This window comes from Aedes albopictus, chromosome 2 (genome assembly GCF_035046485.1).
Source record: "Aedes albopictus strain Foshan chromosome 2, AalbF5, whole genome shotgun sequence".
In the NCBI taxonomy this organism is placed as follows: Eukaryota; Metazoa; Arthropoda; class Insecta; order Diptera; family Culicidae; genus Aedes; species Aedes albopictus.
In genome coordinates this window covers 378,521,009-378,539,025 of record NC_085137.1, presented here as the reverse complement: position 1 = coordinate 378,539,025, position 18,017 = coordinate 378,521,009, and the positions used below count along the sequence as shown (strand labels likewise).

General features: G+C 39.4%; 1 protein-coding gene across 2 annotated transcripts in view; it reads left to right on the top strand.

The window, feature by feature from the left end:
• The first annotated feature begins 13,706 nt into the window (after window positions 1-13,706).
• Window positions 13,707-18,017, top strand: part of LOC109425679 (uncharacterized) — a 58,829-nt gene continuing 54,518 nt past the window's right edge. Inside the window, exon 1 of one of the 2 annotated variants that reach the window (XM_029878838.2) lies at window positions 13,707-14,456. In XM_029878838.2, coding sequence (XP_029734698.2) covers window positions 14,315-14,456 — 142 coding nt within the window. In that variant the 5' untranslated portion in view covers window positions 13,707-14,314. The remainder of the gene's footprint in view (window positions 14,457-18,017) is intronic. The other variant, XM_019700962.3, reaches the window with a different exon arrangement.

Below are 18,017 nucleotides of genomic sequence, written 5' to 3'. Positions count from 1 at the left end.
ATTAAATCGATTTTTCCATAACTGTGTTTCGTAGCGCAATGAGTTACATTGTCAAACATTCATGCTTGGCGTGAATACTAGATACAATATGAGGTTCGAAATCACTGTATTACTTCAATATGATATCCTAGAGTTGGATTTAATAAACGAAACCTTTATGAAAATGCTATTTTTCAGTAAAACATACGATTTATTAAAAGTCGGCTATCAATTCCTTTAACCATTGCCTACATTTAGGCGTTATTCGTGGTTTAGAGGATTTTAATCCTAAAATAACTTAAAAAGTACAAAATTTGTAAGAATTTGGACAACATATTCGTAATCAGCGACCCCGAATTTAGTAAGTAAGGGTATTTTCAACACAAATGAACATTGATCACTAACATGATCAATGTTACCCCAAATCAACACAATAAAAAATTAGATTAAAAAAACTTATTTAAACATGTTTTAAAGTTTTACAATACTTTTTCGAGTAGCTTAACACATACTCAGAGGGCCAGTACTTGTTTTAAAAATATAAAACATGTAACGTTTGCTTTAACAAGAGAATTATTCAAGAAAGATAGAAAATTCTGATCAATGTTACCCCGGATTACGGTAACTCAGATTTTGATAGCAAGGAATAACATGGAAATCCGGATAGAATCGATCTAGAATCGACCTATTCGATTGGATAGTATTTATAAACGTGTAGAAATACTTTACGGTATACAAGATTCTTTCACGATAACTTGCATGCAACTTATGCCATAATTTTAACAAGCGTGCGACATCTTTACATGCTTAAAAATGTCGCAGCTTAGTACGATACAAATTTTTAAACTACAAAAAAAAAATTTTAGGATTTACATCTTGAGATGAGATATTATTCAGTAGTGAAATTAACCATTTGATTAATGTTTACAGCCAGATAAATACATACGCACTTGTTTTGAAGCTTAACGCTTATCGTGCTTACTGACCTATAACATCTTTTCTGAACGTATTGCAACACTTCATGTTATGAGCCTTGTCGTCATACACATTTTACAGCCGCAACGGAGTGTATTTTATTCTTATCTGCCTCATCCAACATACAGTTTAATCGTCCACTTAGACGCGGACGATTCTAATTGATAGCTGTATCAACACTGTCTACAGAATCTGAATGTTTTCTATTCCATTTTCTACTGTATCCACGATGTATGAGACTGACGACTGTTAATGAGTGGCTGTTTTTCGAATGTATTGCCCTTTAAGCAAATAATACATATAAACTTTCATCTTATTATGCCACACAACTATATTCGTCCTATAGGATGAATTATGTTAAGGACTGTTCAATTTATAAAACGGACAACTTTATAAGGCTATAAAAAGAAGACGCGTCGTTCAAATTTAACCACCCTTGCTTCGTTGTTCAGTACATCATCTGTCATTACAATGATCATTTTTGAATCGAATAAAAATAGTTTTATTTTATAGAAAATCGGCCAGGTGTTGAATAAGGTGAATTTTTCGATTGCTGAAAATTGAAAATATATATAAAATTACTGTTCACATATGGTATATCGTTTTTAATACCAGAAAAGTATGTGCCATGTGACAGCAGCATGAGTAATAAACATTCTGGTAAAATTTAAACTCAATCGGGAAATTAAGTGTTGAGATATTAAAGTCTCAAGTAAGATTCGATTTTTTCAATAAAATTCAATTGTAAAGCAAAAAGTGCATGAAAATATTAAATAATCAATTTTTTTATGCATCTAGTCGAAAGTGGGAATAATGTGGTTTTAAATGCAGAAAACTGCTTCTTAATAACATTGCTGGTTTGGTTACTGTGCGCTATTGCAGACACAGTAATCAAAACGGTTTCGTTCCTTGAAGGTTCTTACAATTAGCAATGTAACCTAATGCAAATTTTGCATAACGATAATGTTGGAAATGAAAACTTTGCATCCGATTATTATTAAATAAGGTGTACAATAACATAGGACCAGCATTGCTGAAAAAAAAAATAATAACAAGATTCGCTAGAGTCGAAAATCTGCATCAATGGAGCAAAAAGTGTGACATTTTTAAATATGGCCATCTTTATGGATTAAATTTTTGATGAAAAATGCAATTATAAGTAAATTTTTCTTCTGTATCATCCAGAGAGCAATATTCTACTACTCTGGACAAATTTTTAGCCGAATCCGTGATGTTATTGCAGCAAAGGACTTAAATGAACATTTTTTCATAATTTCTATGAAAATAAGGCAACTCACCATATCAAGCCGGAGACTGCTTGGTGCATTATTACTGACCAACTATTAAGCTTTACCTTTAGTAGAATAGTTTAAGATTTCAATACATTGAAAACATCATGAAAATATGCATATTAAGTATGTAAAAAGTTATGTCGAATTTTGAGAAATGGGTTTTTATTGATGTTTTACGAAAACCGCTTCAGTTACACAATAAAGAACATTTCGCTTAATGTTTTATTTTTCCTACATTTGAGAATAGCTATAGAAAGTTATGCAAAAAACTGATAATGATTTTATTGAAAAATTAAAAAGATATCGCACAAGCAAGTTGTCCGTTTTATAAATTGAACAGTCCTTATTGCTAGTGGATTTTTTGCTAACCAAAGATTACAGGGGGTCAATCATTAAATACGAGTTATTAAAAAAAAAAGGATGAAATGTAACCCATTTTATAAGCTCTTATTTGAGATATCGCTTACAATTTGTAAAACATCACAGGCAGTGTGGTGAGTAAATTATGGCAGAATAAATTACTCCGATTTGATGTGATAGCTCAAAAGATTTTATGGCTACCAGATGGGAGATTCCGTTTGATTGACTACTGTTATCGAAGTGACTCATTGAGTTTATAACACAAGATTGGTCTATGGTCTATTTGTGCAGCTCCCACTAAGAAGGGTTAATAAATGTATGTCATTTCAAAACAAGCGGTGACTCTCCTACCGAACCTTGGAAACAGCTCCTTAATCCTTAACCCCCGAAAGTCCTTCCCGTAGGACGTCTCCCCTCGTGCTGTCTGTGATTCTCTACTCTGACAAAGAAATTTACGACCTGACCCGGCTATCAATCGGCAGCGTGGGGGCGCCCCATCTGGCTGGGCTGGAGTGTCGTCTCCTCATGCCATATCCCGTGCAAAATGATAAACAAATAGTATCTTCTGATTAGGGGCGACCGAACTGCCTCACAAACAACAACCAATCGATTCCATCAAGTAGTGCAATAAAAGCTCTTGCCTTTGATAAGTGGTGGCAATGGTAATGCGGTTTGCCCGCTGACGGGGGCGTAGTGGTTTTTGGGGTTCAGGAAGCCTGTTACGAAGAATAAAATGGAGCATCACAAATGCCCTACGTTCGGCGCCTCCAGGTTCTCTGACCTTTCTCTCTCAAGTACCGTAATCCAAGGTAACATTGATCAAAATTTTCGAACTTTATTGAATAATTCCCTTGTTTAAGCGAACGTAACATATATATTTTTTTAAAACAAGTACTGATCCTCTGAGTATGTGTTTAGCTACTTGAAAAAATATGCTTTTTATTCTAATTTTTGATTTTGTTGATTTGGGGTAACATTCACGCAGAAAAATAAATTGTAAACACAATTAAATTCTAGTTCAAATCAACCAATTTTTCAGTTTACTATAGCGACAAACTGATTTCCAGTTTAAAGTGAACTGTTCTATTGTTTGATAATACAAACACTTTCATTTGTCGAAATTTTTGAGAGTTTGTTAAAACAATTAGAGATATGGTATTTTCAACATGAAATAATGGATTGATTCAAACGACTGCACTTTTGCCACTAACAAACCCGGAATGTGATTGTGTTGGTGACGGCAGCAACTGCGGCAGCTCGGAAATCTATTTTTAGACACTCGTCGAGCGGATGGAAGCGAGAACGAATAAAAAAAAGACAAAAAGGCGAAACCGACCAACTTTTTGTGGATGCTGTCGTGAGTACCAGCGCGTTATCCACCACGGCCAAAGCTGCACTTGGAAGTTGGCGTGATGGATTTGCTACACCTTCTTCGTTGTGGCGATGTTGGGATAAGCATTTTAAAGATGTGTGAGTGCTTTCGGACCATGTTTATGGTTTTTATTTTATTGAAACAAATGAAATTTTTGACATAATATGAAATGATGGTAATCGGTTGCTTTTATCGATAAACTCTAAATGAAAACAAAGAAATATAACTTTGGAATAAGTATATTCTCAGTTTGAATATCAACCATGCGTTTTATTGTTTTAAACAAGCGCCATTTTTCTGCGTGTTGATCACATAAGTGAAAAATGTTCGTTGGTGTTGAATATACCCTTACTTACTAAATTTAAGGGCTCTGATTTCGAATATTTTGTACAAATTCTTACATTTGGGTTATTTTGAGCATGAGCATGAGCATGAGCATGATTGACCGCCCGCGGTTGCTCCTCTGTTATTGCAAGGACAACTGCATTTACACAAAGAACCAACAGATGATGCTTGGGATTAGCTTTCTCTTCATTGTGTAAATGCTGGAATCCCAATACTTTTCAATAAGCAATACCAGCGCCGGCCGCGTCCGAATGCAGGTCAATTGAGGATAGGGAAGGAAGTGATGACGTGATTCTCGCTTAGGCCAATAACCGAGGAATTCTCTGCGTTACTACGAGAAATCACTAGGAGTTTGGAACAGGGTAAATGGAGATGTGTTTAGGATTTCGTCGTAGTGAACGAATGTAATGTTTTGATTCGCGATCAATAATGCGCTCGCGAAGAAATACCCTTCTTAACCTTGGACGACGAACGCGATCTATTGTGCCTCAAAACTCACCCCACATAAGTTATTCATTCACAACTAAGGTGAACACAATGTTAAACTCCGACGCATCTGTAGTTCTCGTTTCCGCGCGAGACAATGCTGAACGCGATCGATTCACAGGTATTAACAAAATAACACGTGATAAATAAATCAGAAAGATCTTACCGCATGGTTCGCCGTCTATCTTTTACCGACCCTCTCTTTTTCCAGAAATTGATGCAACCTTTTTATTTGAGTCAAAACATTTATTCATTTACACTAAAATATTATAAATGTCGACACCGAAGATGACGAACCATTCAAATTTTTTGTGTACATGCAAAAAATGAAAGAAAATTATTTATTATCAACTAAATGTGCATTTGGAACTAGCGCCGACACATGACGTGACGAACTTTTCAATATTTGTTAGATAAATACACAAAAACCAGAGCAGAATTTTATACATTCTTTAGCATTAATTATGATAAAATGGAACGAGCTCACCAATAAACGTCCTTTGAAGTGTCCAGTGCGTATGTGCTGCAGCATCTTCCACTAACTGGCCTCGAAATCACACTGAACCGCTACGACAACACACGAGTACGACGATGTGCACATTCAAATTGTCGACGACGACGCAGCCGATCCGAATGAAAAAAGCGGCACTTCCACTTTGCCTCCAAAAACACACTAAACCGCCCCGTATGAAGATGAGCACGCATATAGGACGACGACGCGATGCAACGACGAACCAAGACGGAGTGAAATGTCATCCGCTGCTGGCATCACACAACCGACTCGCACGAAAACTAGTTTTTCTTCCTCTAAAAACACGCACACAGAACGACGACGCGATGCAACGACGAACCAAGACGGAGTCAATTCTTACATTTGGGTTATTTTAGGATTAAACTTCTGTTTACCGCCAATAACGCCTAAAGGTAGGCAATTAGCTTATGGTTTTAAAGCCTACTTTAAATAAATCGCCTGTTATAGAAAAGGAGCACAGGGTATCAAGTTAGCCTAGTGGTTAAGGCTATGGATCGCCAATCCGGAGACGGCGGGTTCGATTCCCGTTCTGGTCGGGAAAATTTTCTCGACCCCTGGGCATCTACACTCCCGTTCAAAAGTTTGGGGTCACCCCCTCAAAAACATGTATTTTTTTAGGCCCATATCTCCGCCAATTTGCGTCCGATTTCAAAACCCTAGGTTTCATTCAAAAGATAATACGTCAAAGAAACTTTGAACATGATTTAAAAGAAACTTTTTCAAAAAAATTTGTATGTAAACTTAACCCAAAATTGCCAAATTTTCTAAAAATTGAATATAAACTTACGGCAGTGTCGCTGGAAGTTGGGTCGACCAAATTTTAAGATGATAGCGGTAATATGACCCATTTTCTATTAGCTTTCAACTGCATTTTACAGAACTTAGCTAAAACATCTAGAAAAAAAGTTATTAAGTAAATTAATCCTTGATGTCATCGACCAAAAGTTTGGGGTCACCCCTCAAAATGCTGTATCGGCCAAAAGTTTGGGGTCACTATCGTAAAACATGGAAAAGTGATTTGTTGATATCTTTGTCATCTTTCATTCAATTTTAATTCTTCTTGGCTTATTTGAAACAAAATGAATGATACTTACTGCATAGACATTGAACCACACATATTTGTTGAAATTTACATACTAAAACTTAAAGTAAAGTTGCCTCATTTTTTGAAGCGTGGTAAAATGTGCTAACTTTACATAACATTTTTATGTACAAAAATCGTTAAATACGTTAAGTTGAAAACATCAAACGTAAATTTAGTTAACCTTCACATACCCGCCCACCACCAACTCATTTTCAAAATCATCCGTCAATTTTCATCCGATTTTTTTGAAGTCGCCCTTAATCGATCATAAATTGATGCAAGTTTATTACACTCAAGTGGTTATGTCATATCCGGAACCATTCCGGAGATATTCCGGATTGTACTGGGGTCAGAAGGTGGGTGAGGGGTCTGTTTTGTCAAATGGCTGAAAGTGATTATTTCGTGTGTTATTGTGTTTGAGAGGCTCCCGCGGAACCTGTTTCAGGTATTCCGGAGCGGCCATATCAGTTGCTACACACTTCAGTCATTTTTTTTTGCCCGAATCTCTTGAAATCATGAAGTTTGATACGTCACACGGCATGTTTTGGTTGCAAACCAGAAATGTCCCCGATGTCTTCCCCGTGGAACCTATGCTAGATGTTCCGGGGTGGTCATATTAGTTCATACAGACTTCAGGATATCGTTTCTGACTCAGTCACGGATGGTCCGATTTGGGTCGTCTGAGCTTTGTTCTGTTAGTTTTCACCCAAGGAAGGTTTATGAGGTAAAAAACATGGAAGAATATGGAGTTTTAAAAAATTTGGCTCTCATACATTTTGAACGGGGACTTGCACTTGGCTAGGGACTTGAAACGTCAAAAAACGCAGTAGGCAAGACAAAGTTTGCCGGGGTCAGCTAGTAATGTATAATTGTACTTGCCTCACAATATACAGGGGATAGACAAAATGATCGGGACAGGCAAAATTATCACTTTCCAAAAAATGTTCAACTAACTGTAACTTTTCGAAAAGTGCATCAAATATTCTCAATTTTTTACTGTAAGTTCTTCAACTATTTGTGTATCAGTGGACAAAATTTGAAAAAGATCGGACAATTCTTCACGAAGTTATAAAGATTTTTGAAAAAGATAGAATTACCCGATAGCCAACTTTGAGGTGTTATATCTCCGGATTCAATGAACCGATCGCAATGAAATTTTGACAATTCATGACTTATATAATGATCTCTGGAAAACATTTGACTTAACTTGAAATTTTTAACAAGCAAAAAAGTTATAGGGGTTTTATTTTTTTCACGATTTTTTAGTAAATTGATCTATTTTTAATATGCATCCCATTACTTTTTCAACTTATTGGCGGCTATGTTGTTACTTTCCTTCAAAACGCATTTATATATAAGGCAATAAGAGGGAAACTAAATGAACTATAATTTGCATCTTGAATTTTGAAACGATGTTGATGTTTTGGATAATTTGGTGTTTTATTAGAAAAATAATCTAATCGATATAATTTTCTTTCGTGTTAAGAATACTAAGTTAAGTCAATGATTTTTCATAGCTCATTATATAAGTCATAAATGGTCAAAATTTCATTACATTCGGTTCATTGAATCCGGAGATATAACAGCTCAAAGTTGGCTATCGGATAGTTTTACCTTTTTCAAAAATCTTCATAACTTCGTGAAGAATTGTCCGATCTTTTCCAAATTTTGTTCACTGATACGCAACTAGATGAAGAACTTACAGTAAAATTTTGAGAATATTTGATGGACTTTTCGAAAAGTTACAGCTAATTGAACATTTTTTGAAAAGTGGAAATTTTGCCTGTCCCGATCATTTTGTCTATCCCCTGTACAAATTCATGCAATGGCAGGCAAAGAAAGCCCTTCAATTAATAACTGTGTAAGTGCTCTAAGAACACTAAGTTGAAAAGAGGCAAGCCAAGTCCCAGTGGGGACGTAGAGCCATAAAGAAGAAGAAGAAGAAGAAGAAGAAGAAGAAAAGGAGCACTTCCGTAAGTTTTGTTTATGAAATCCAACTCTGGTCATCATATTGAGCTTACATAGAGATTAATATTGTATCTAGTAATCGCGCCAATCATGAAAATGTTTGACAATGTATTTCACAGCTAAGGAAAAATCGTTTTATTTATGTGATCTTATTTATATTTATATTTATATGATCTTACACAGAAAAAAAAATATTCATGTAAAATTCAGCTAGAAATCATGCACATAGAGGGAATGCTAAAGTTAGTGCATATTTACATGAGATCAGTGAATCAAAATTCAACCATCGCGCGACAGTAACGACAATGTCGCAACCTGAATTTTTGCGACATTCTACCCAATGCGACATAGGTTTGTCCCAACTTGAACAGAATAGGACAAAGATCGTGCCCCACGAAATTAGAGATTTTTAAGGCTTGCATTGTGATTTTCGAGAGGTAACTTGGAGTCGGTAAGGGTTCATTCACAAATTTCATAACGCCAAAATTGGCCTTTCCTGACACCCACCCACCCCTTCGTAACACTATTTATATGGGGAAAAATTTTATTTGTTGGGGCTGTAACACCATGAAGGACACCCACCCACCCCCTCCAGCGTTATGATATTTGTGAACAAGCCCTAAATACTGCAACGCTGCTGAAGATGTATCATCAAAAAGTTTCGATTTTGGGTTGGTAATAATTGATTATTCACGAGTTGAAAAGTACGCAACAAATGCTGGTTGGATTTTGTCTGCAACAAAAATTTTCGAAATCATATCATTATCTGTTACCAGTTGGGATAAAGAGTAATCGCCGCGTCTTCTTTGTAGCTTGTTTCGTGTCTCTTTTGTCTGACAATTCTCTTCACTGCATGAGATATCATGTAAAATTATGTTACGATCGTGTAAATTTCCGCTAATAGTCGCGTAACCGGTTGGAGCCCATAATGGTTTACGCGATGGTTGGCGTAAATTTACACGATGATAATGTAATTTTACATTTTATCTCATGTAAAAGTGCACTAACTCTTGCATTCCCTTTGTGTGCATGATTTCTCGCTGAATTTTAATTACATATTTTTTTCTGTGTTTCTGAAACTCCTGGAGGAACGAATCTAGGGGAGATTTTAGGAAAAATCCCTGGAAGGTTGTCCTAAGAAAATTTTAATTACATATTTTTTTCTGTGTATTTATTTATATGATTCTTCTTCTGCTTCTTCTTTATGGCTCGACCTCCCCACTGGGATTGACCTGCCTCGCTTCAACTAAGTGTTCTTTGAGCACTTCCACACACATAAATAAAAACAAAAAAAAAAGTTATTAATCGAAGGGCTTTCTTTGCCTGCCTTTGTATGAATTGGTACATATATTGTGAGGCAAGTACAATGATACACTATGCCCAGGGAGTCGAGAAAATTTTCCCGACCGGATCGGGAATCGAACCCGCCGTTTCCGGATTGGCGATCCATAGCCTTCACCACTAGGCTAACTGGAGAACAGACCGGTAATCGGGCGTAACAGCCTGCACGCCGTATGGAATGATAACGGCCAGCGATGCGTAAACTTTGCAGCCTCCCGTGGTATGGTAGTCCGAAGCACCTTCTTCCCCCGCAAAAATATCCACAAAGCCACCTGGAGATCACCGGACCCCCAAACAGAAAACCAAATCGACCACGTTCTAATCGACGGTAAATTCTACTCGGAATGTCCGCACATACCGCAGTGCGGACCGCAGATCACTACTTAGTCGCTGTATGCATGCGCTCAAAACTTTCGACAGTTATCACCACGCGTCGAAGTCGAACGCCGCGGCTCAACATCGAGCAGCTGCGTAACGAAGAAGTGGCTCAAGACTACGCGCAGCAGTTAACAGTAGCAGAAGGGCAGACAATTAAACGTTCCATAATCAATACAAAATTTCACAGAAATAATTCGAAAAGTCCCAGTGAAGAAACAGGGGTGTAAGCAGTAATAAATAACAAAATTTCCATAAACAAATAAAAAAAATGCATAAATAAATCAAAAGTTTCCATAAATAATTGATGTTTGAGCAATTAAAAACGTCAAAAATGCAATGAATAATTCAACTGTTGCAATAAAAAAAGCCATTTTTCCCACTAAATAACTTCGAATTTTCCATAAATAAATCCGATTTTTCCATAATAAATTAGAAAATTCACAATTAAAAAATATCGAAAAAGCAATAAAAAATTCAAATAATGCAATAAAAAATGACTAAATTACCCATGAAAAACAAATGCAGGAAAGTATGAAGCAGTGAAATGCTGAATCGCACTTATATGACTGGAACGACTGGAAAGCCTGCGTTACTATGATTGCAATTTACCGAGCCATTGCTTGCTGTCCGAACTCGCTATCGCTCGTCGGACCTAAAAAAGGGATAACATCTATATTTGCATTATACCGGCTATTTTGGCTCAAAATGCATCTACGTTTATTGCTCGTTTTTTGACATTTATTGATAATTTATTTTTTTTTATTTATTGCACTTTTTGAATTATTAATTGCTTCTTAGATATTTTTTTATTGTGAATTTTCTAATTTATTATGGAAAAATCGAATTTATTTATGGAAAATTCGAAGTTTTCTGGTTGGAAAATTGGCTTTTTCTATTGCAACAGTTGAATTATTCATTGCATTTTTGACGTTTTTAATTGCCCAAAAATCAATTATTTATGGAAACTTTTGATTTATTTATGCATTTTTTTATTTGTTTATGGAAATTTTGTTTTTTATTACTGCTCACAGCCCTGTTTCTTCACTGGGACTTTTCGAATTATTTATGAAGAATGATCACTTTCTTATGAGTCGTTTATATTTTAGCCGTAGCGGAAGAGCAGCTTGGCGCAGCTACACTTGAAGATGGCTGGAGGGACATCCGATCCGTCATAGGTAGTACCTCGGCTACAGCACTAGGCTTCGTGACTCCTAATCACAAAGACGACTGGTACGACGGCGAATGTAAACAGTTGAAAAACGAGAAGAATGCAGCATGGGCGAGAATGCTGCAACACCGTACAAGAGCGAATGAGGCACGTTACAAACAGGCACGGAACAGGCAGAACTCAGTCTTCCGGATGAAGAAGCGCCAGCAGGAAGAACGAGATCGCGAAGCGATGGAAGAGCTGTACCGCGCTAAGGGGCCGTTCATGAACCACGTAGACTTTTTGGGGGGAGGGGGAGGTCTAGCCAAAATCTACGCTACATACAAATTTTAATTTTTTTATATGGAAAAATGTCTACGAGAGGGGGGGGGGGGGGGTCTGAGATGGCCAAATTTTGGTCCACGTGGTTTATGGACAGCCCCTAAGGACACACGAAAGTTCTACGAGAACGCGCAGAGGCTTTGTGCCACAAGCCGACATGTGCCGAGGTAATCACGGGAATATTCTCACGAGCGAGCGTGAGGTGGTCGAAAGGTGGCGGCAGCATTACGATGAGCACCTCAATGGCGACGTTGCAAGTACCGAAGGTGGCTTGATAACAGATCTAGGAGTATGTGCACAGAACGAAAGACTTCCGGTCCGTAACCTCCAAGAGATAGAGGAGGTGTTTGGCCGGTTGAAAAACAACAAATCCGCTGGATCAGATCAACTACCAAGCGAGCTTCTAAAATACGGTGGAGAAGCACTGGTGAGAGCACTACACTGGGTCATTACCAAGATTTGGAGGAGAAAGTATCACCGGAGGAGTGGATGGGAGGTATCGTGTGTCCCATCTACAAAAAGGGCAACAAATTGGATTGCGGGAGCGCGGTAGTTCTCACACTACTGAGCGCTGCCTACAAGATACTCTCTCAAATTGTATGCCGTCGTCTATCACCGATTGCAAGAGAGTTCGTGGGGCAATATCAGGCTGGATATCATCGGTGAACGCGCTACAACGGACCAGATGTTCGCCCTGCGCCAGGTGTTGCAACAATGCCGCGAATACAACGTGCCCATACATCACTGGTTCATCGATTTCAAATCGGCGTATGATACATTCGATCGAGAACAGCTATGCCAGATTATGCACGAATACGGATTCCCGGATAAACTGATACGATTGATCAAGGCGACGATGGATCGAGTGATGTGCGTAGTTCGAGTATCAGGGACACTCTCGAGTCCCTTTGAATCTAGCAGAGGATTATGGCAAGGTGATGGTCTTTCGTGCTTGCTGTTCAACATTGCTTTAGGGTGAGTAATAAGGAGAGCGGGCATAAATACGGGTTTCACGAAGCCCGTTAAGCTGCTTGGTTTCGCTGATGATATTGATATTATAGCTCTTAAATTTGAGACGGTGGCGGAAACGTACATCCGACTAAAGAGTGAAGTCAGGCGAATCCGATTAGTCATCAATGTTTCGAAAACAACATAATGACAAAGAACTCCAGGGAGAAACACCGCGCCCGCCACCCCGAATTTCTATCGATGGTGATTAAAATCGTGTACTTGGGCTCACTAGTGACCGCCGACAACGACACAAGCTGAGACATTCAGAGACGCTTTGTGGCAGGAAATCGAGCTTACTTTGGATTCCGCAGCACTCTACGATCGAACGAAGTTCGCCGTCACACGAATTTAATTATCTATAAAACGCTTATTAGACCGGTAGTCCTCTATGGGCACGAAGCATGGACCCTACGTGCAGGGGATCAACGCGCCCTTAGAGTATTCGAACGGAAGATGTTGCGCGCACCATCTACAGCAAAGTGCAGATTGAAGATTGGACTTGGAGAGGGCGAATGAACCACGAGCTGCATCAGCTACTGTGAGAACCATCCATGGTCCACACCGCAAGAATCGGTAGGCTGGAATCGGTGGACGGGTCACGTCATCAGGATGTCGGATAGCAACCTGATCAAAAGAGTTCTCGACAGCCATCCGACCGGTACAAGACGACGTACTGTGCGGCGAGCGAGATGGATTGATTTGCGGACCCTTCGCAGAGTGCAATTGAAACGACTCCTACGTACAGTAGAGGACACTCCGGCCGGTATGGCTAGTGAGATCCCATGCAATTAATAAATAACTCCGCCAGCTCAAATATGTATCTATATTTCATACAAAACGTAATTTATACGAATGCTCCTCCAAAATTGGTAGGTATAAAGAAGATAAATCACATAGAGTAGGAACTTGTGAGGATCAAATCCATGCTGGACGATTCTTTCAAGTTATCGACTCACCATTTTTTACCGCACAACCAATAAAAAATATAGTTGAGAAAAAAGGAAGAACCACCCACTAGCTACACCTATGCCGACCCGATACGGCTTGATTGGCCCAATTGGATCCGTTTCTCTAATCTTGAATCCGTTTGGCTTTCGGGTCGTCGGCGGCGGCAGCGGTGTTGTTGTTCTTTGTTGGTGGGACCGCTGTACTGCTGGCCGCCTGAACGGGTGATGACTGGCCCTCCGTGTTTGAGCAGGAATTAATTTTTATTTCGGCTTCGATTGCCTCCCCTTCCAATCGAGCGTGAAGAGCCTTCGATGCCACAGTAGTTAACACCCATTCCCAAGGGAAGAAGATTCGACGACGAGGACGACGCGCTAAATTGGCGCTAGAAAAGTGACAAAGCAGAGCAGATTAGCACTTTTGATTTGAACGAGCTGATACAAATCCTCTGAAAAGGAAGCGTGAGCCAGAAGATCCCAGCTGGGATAGGAAGTGAACGAAACATTAAGTGGAAATTGTGTCAAGTTATTGTGTGTCGGGAAAAGTGTGTGCAAACAAGTGCCGCCGGGTTCCGTCATAGAGCTTGCGGAGATAAGCTAAGGAAAGACATCATTGATCGGCAGCGGAAATCGAGATTTTCATTTCTTGCTTCAGTTGTTGTGCGCGCTCCAGTCGGTTGGTCGGTTGGTGCTGGGTGGGAGACAAGTGCGGTTATGAAATTAGACAGACAGAGACGGAAGCAATAATATCAGCAGAGATGCGAAAAACGGGAAGCTTAGCAGCCGTAATCTTGCTGATTACCGTCGGATTAGCGGGAAAAGTTTTCGCATTTAGCCATGGAAAGGCAAGAGGCGAGGTTTCCGCTGCACAACGATATTTTGATGCCGTTGCACCCGAAGGTTGGTATTTTGAATGTTGTAATGATAACATTCGCTACATAGTGTTGTGATGTTTCTTGAATGATTTGCGAAAAGGGTTTAAAACTTTGTCTTAGATAAGTAAAATGAGTGCTAGACATATTGAAATTATTGTGTAAAAATTCCTGTAACTTGATAGCTTTAGCGTACCTTTATTCCAATACTTAATTGGTCTTGATGGGTTACAATTTGTTCCGTTGGAATAGGGAAACTAAGCCCAAAACATTTCTGAATGTGTTTTGATCATTATTATAAGGGCCTGTCAATAAACTGCGTAGATTCCTGGGGGGACAGGGGGTCTGACCAAAGTCTACGCTCCATACAAATTTCGAAGATTTTGTTTGCGAAAAAAAATCTACGAGGGGGGTTCTGAGGTGGCCAAAAATGAATCTACGTAGTTTATGGACAGTGTTCGCGCCCAAACCGCTCCGGAAACCACGTGGTCAGCTCAGATTTTCTACGTTCGCCTCCAACGGACAAATGCATCGCAGCAATCTATTAGGAATAAGTAACTATGTTATGTACATTATATGTTATATTGTATTTAAGGCATCACCATGACAGCAGTAGCCTTCCAGAAGGTTCCAAACACCTTCACAGCCCTATAAAACGCCACCCTTCCAGGGCAAACAAGTACAGTCCATTCCGACCTGGCGAAAGGTCAACAACATCGTAAATAAACGTCATCTTTCTCCTGCGAAAGACCACCCCTTCCCGTTATCTTTCCGAGGAAAGACCAACCCCTGGCCATTTCCCTTGGGGCAATCAAGCGCCCCAACAGACAGCGCCTAAGTGATTAATGTCATGATATGTTTGCATGAAACGCCCTTCTAGAAGCCTGGCAGAACCCACGGAAAATTTTTAGATTTCCCAATGAAAATTGACAACTTCCGGTTTTTCTTGCTTGCAATTAAGGTTTTCTAGTGATTTTATAATCAGCCGAATGTTTCCAAGGAGAAAGAGAAACACATGGAGGCGCATGGTTGTTCATGTCTACGCTATTTACGTTAAGGGTCATTCCAATATGACGATCATCGTTTAGGGGTGAGGGGGTTTGTGAAAGTGTGAAAGTATTGATTATACGTAAAAGACAGACTGAGAGGGTTTGATAAGCCCAAAAAATGATGAAATAAAGTGGCATATTACTATTATTTGGTTTGATTGGCTTTTATCGGTGAATTCACCGATAAAAGCCAATCAAACCAAATAATAGTAAAGATCCACGGTGATTATCTTCAACCGATGAAAGTGGCATATTACCGCATAACAGATGACTCTTTTGCGCCACTTCCGTTTTACGCAACAATTTTTTAAATCGCTAAAAATCGTTGAAAATGCATTAGTTTCGTGAATATTACTGCTGAAGTATCAAGCAAATATAGTTGCTGTTACCGCTTTGATTGCCTGTTTGGTATCTATTTATCATTGAAAACGATGAATGTTTGAAAATAAAATGGCAACTTACCCCACCTTACCCTACGCCGAATGAAGAAACCTTCTCCACTGGTGTCGGTCCTGTGCCAATCGCTTGTAGTCCTCTGGACGTCGAGTGCTTTAATGTCCCCATTAATGGCTTTGGGACAGAAGGTCGAAGGACAAAAGGTCGAATGGACAAAAGGTCGAATGGACAAAAGGTCGAATGGAGAAAATGCCGAATGGACAAAAGGTCGAAGGTACAAATGGTCGAATGGGACAAAAGGTTGAATGGGACAAAAGGTCAAATGGGACAAAAGGTCCTGGTTGGATGGTTAGAACACGTGACTATCACGCCGAGGACCTGGGATCGAATCCCACTCCCGACAAACTCACAAAATGTGAGTTCTTCCTTCGGAAGGGAAGTAAAGCGTGGGTCCCGAGATGAACTAGCCCAGGGCTAAAAATCTCGTCAATACAGATAAAAAAAAAGGTCGAAAGGACAAATGCTCGAAACTTGTTATTTCAAGTTCTGGTCATGTAATATTTATTTAATGGCAATTTTGTTTGATTTTAACTTTTGTTACAGAAATAATTATTGACTCCTTAGTAGACCTGTGCGCCGCCACGCCACGCCGCCGCCGCCGACACTTTTTGTCCCACGCCGACGCCGATCCAGGTATCGGCGGCGCGCCATACGCCGCTGTTTGTCACGCCGCCGATTTTCATTTCTCGCGCCGCTGATCAGTGCACTAACAAAATTAAGTTTATATAAAGTTGAGATAAACAAATCTCACGATCACTATCATAAAAGTTCGATTACAATAAGTGATTTCTCAACTCTTCGAACACACATTCACATCTCTCCAGACGCTTCTTCAATGAATCTTCCAGAAGGATTTAGTGATGCCTTCTGGAGATCCACCTGAGGTTCCTCCAGAAAAATCTTCAGGGATGCCTCCAGGATGTTTTTTTTTTCATGAATATCTCGACAGGAGCACCTTCAAAAATAATTTCAAGAGAATTCAGGGATGCCTACTAGAGTTACATCAGAGATTCATCCAGAAGATCCTTCAGGAATTCTTCATAGGAGGTTCTTCAGAGATTAGCCTGAGAGTTCCTTCATGAATTGCTTCAGAAGGTCCTTCAGCAATTCCTACAGGAGTATCTCTAGAATCTAGAAATCTATCAAAAATTCCTGGAATTTATTCAAGAATCCCTCCTGAAATTCCTTCGGGGATTCCTCTTGGTATTACTTCGGCATCCCGAACTCTCAGACTAATCTCTGAAGAACCTCCTATGAAAAATTCCTGAAGGATCTTCTCGAAAAATTTGCAGAGATTCTTTCAGGAGTTCTTCAAGGATTGCTCCAGAAGTTCATTCGGTGATCTCTCCAGGAGTTCGCTCTGGGGCCTCCCTAATAGCTCCAGGAGGATTCAGGGATGCCTCCGTGGGTTCATTAGGAATTCCTTCAGAACTTCTTTAAACGAAGTTCGTTGAGGTATCCTTTCTGAAGTCCCTTTTAATATTCTTTCAGGAGAATTCATAAATGCCACCTGAAGTTCCATCAAGAATCCCGTGAGAAGTTTCTTCAGGAATTCCTACAGAAGGTCTTTAGAAATTAGTCTAGGAGTTCTTGCAGGGATTTCTTCTGAAGTACCATTAGAAATTCCTACAGCAGTTCTTTCCAGGAGTTCCATCAGAAATTCCTCTAGGAGTTTCAGGGATTCTTGCAGATGTTTCTTCAGAGATTCTTGCTTAATTTCTTCAGAGATTCCTACAGAAGTTCCTTCAGAGAATCTTATACGAAGATCCAGGAGAACTCAGGGATTACCCCAGAAGTGTATTCAATGATTCCTATTTAAGAGTTCCTTCCAAGTCTTCTTCAAGATATCCATAGGGGATTGTTCGAGAAGGTCCTTCAAGAATTCTTCCAGGAGTTCTTCCAGGGATCGCTCCTGTGGTTCTTTCAGAGTGTAGATTAAGATTGATTTTTTGTCAGGAAGACTCACGGATGCTTTCAGGAGCTACATCAGAGATTTCTCCAGAAGCTCATTCAGGAATTCCTACAGGAGTTCCTTCAGGAAATCTTGTAGGAGGCCTTTCAATAATTCCCTTAGGATTATAATC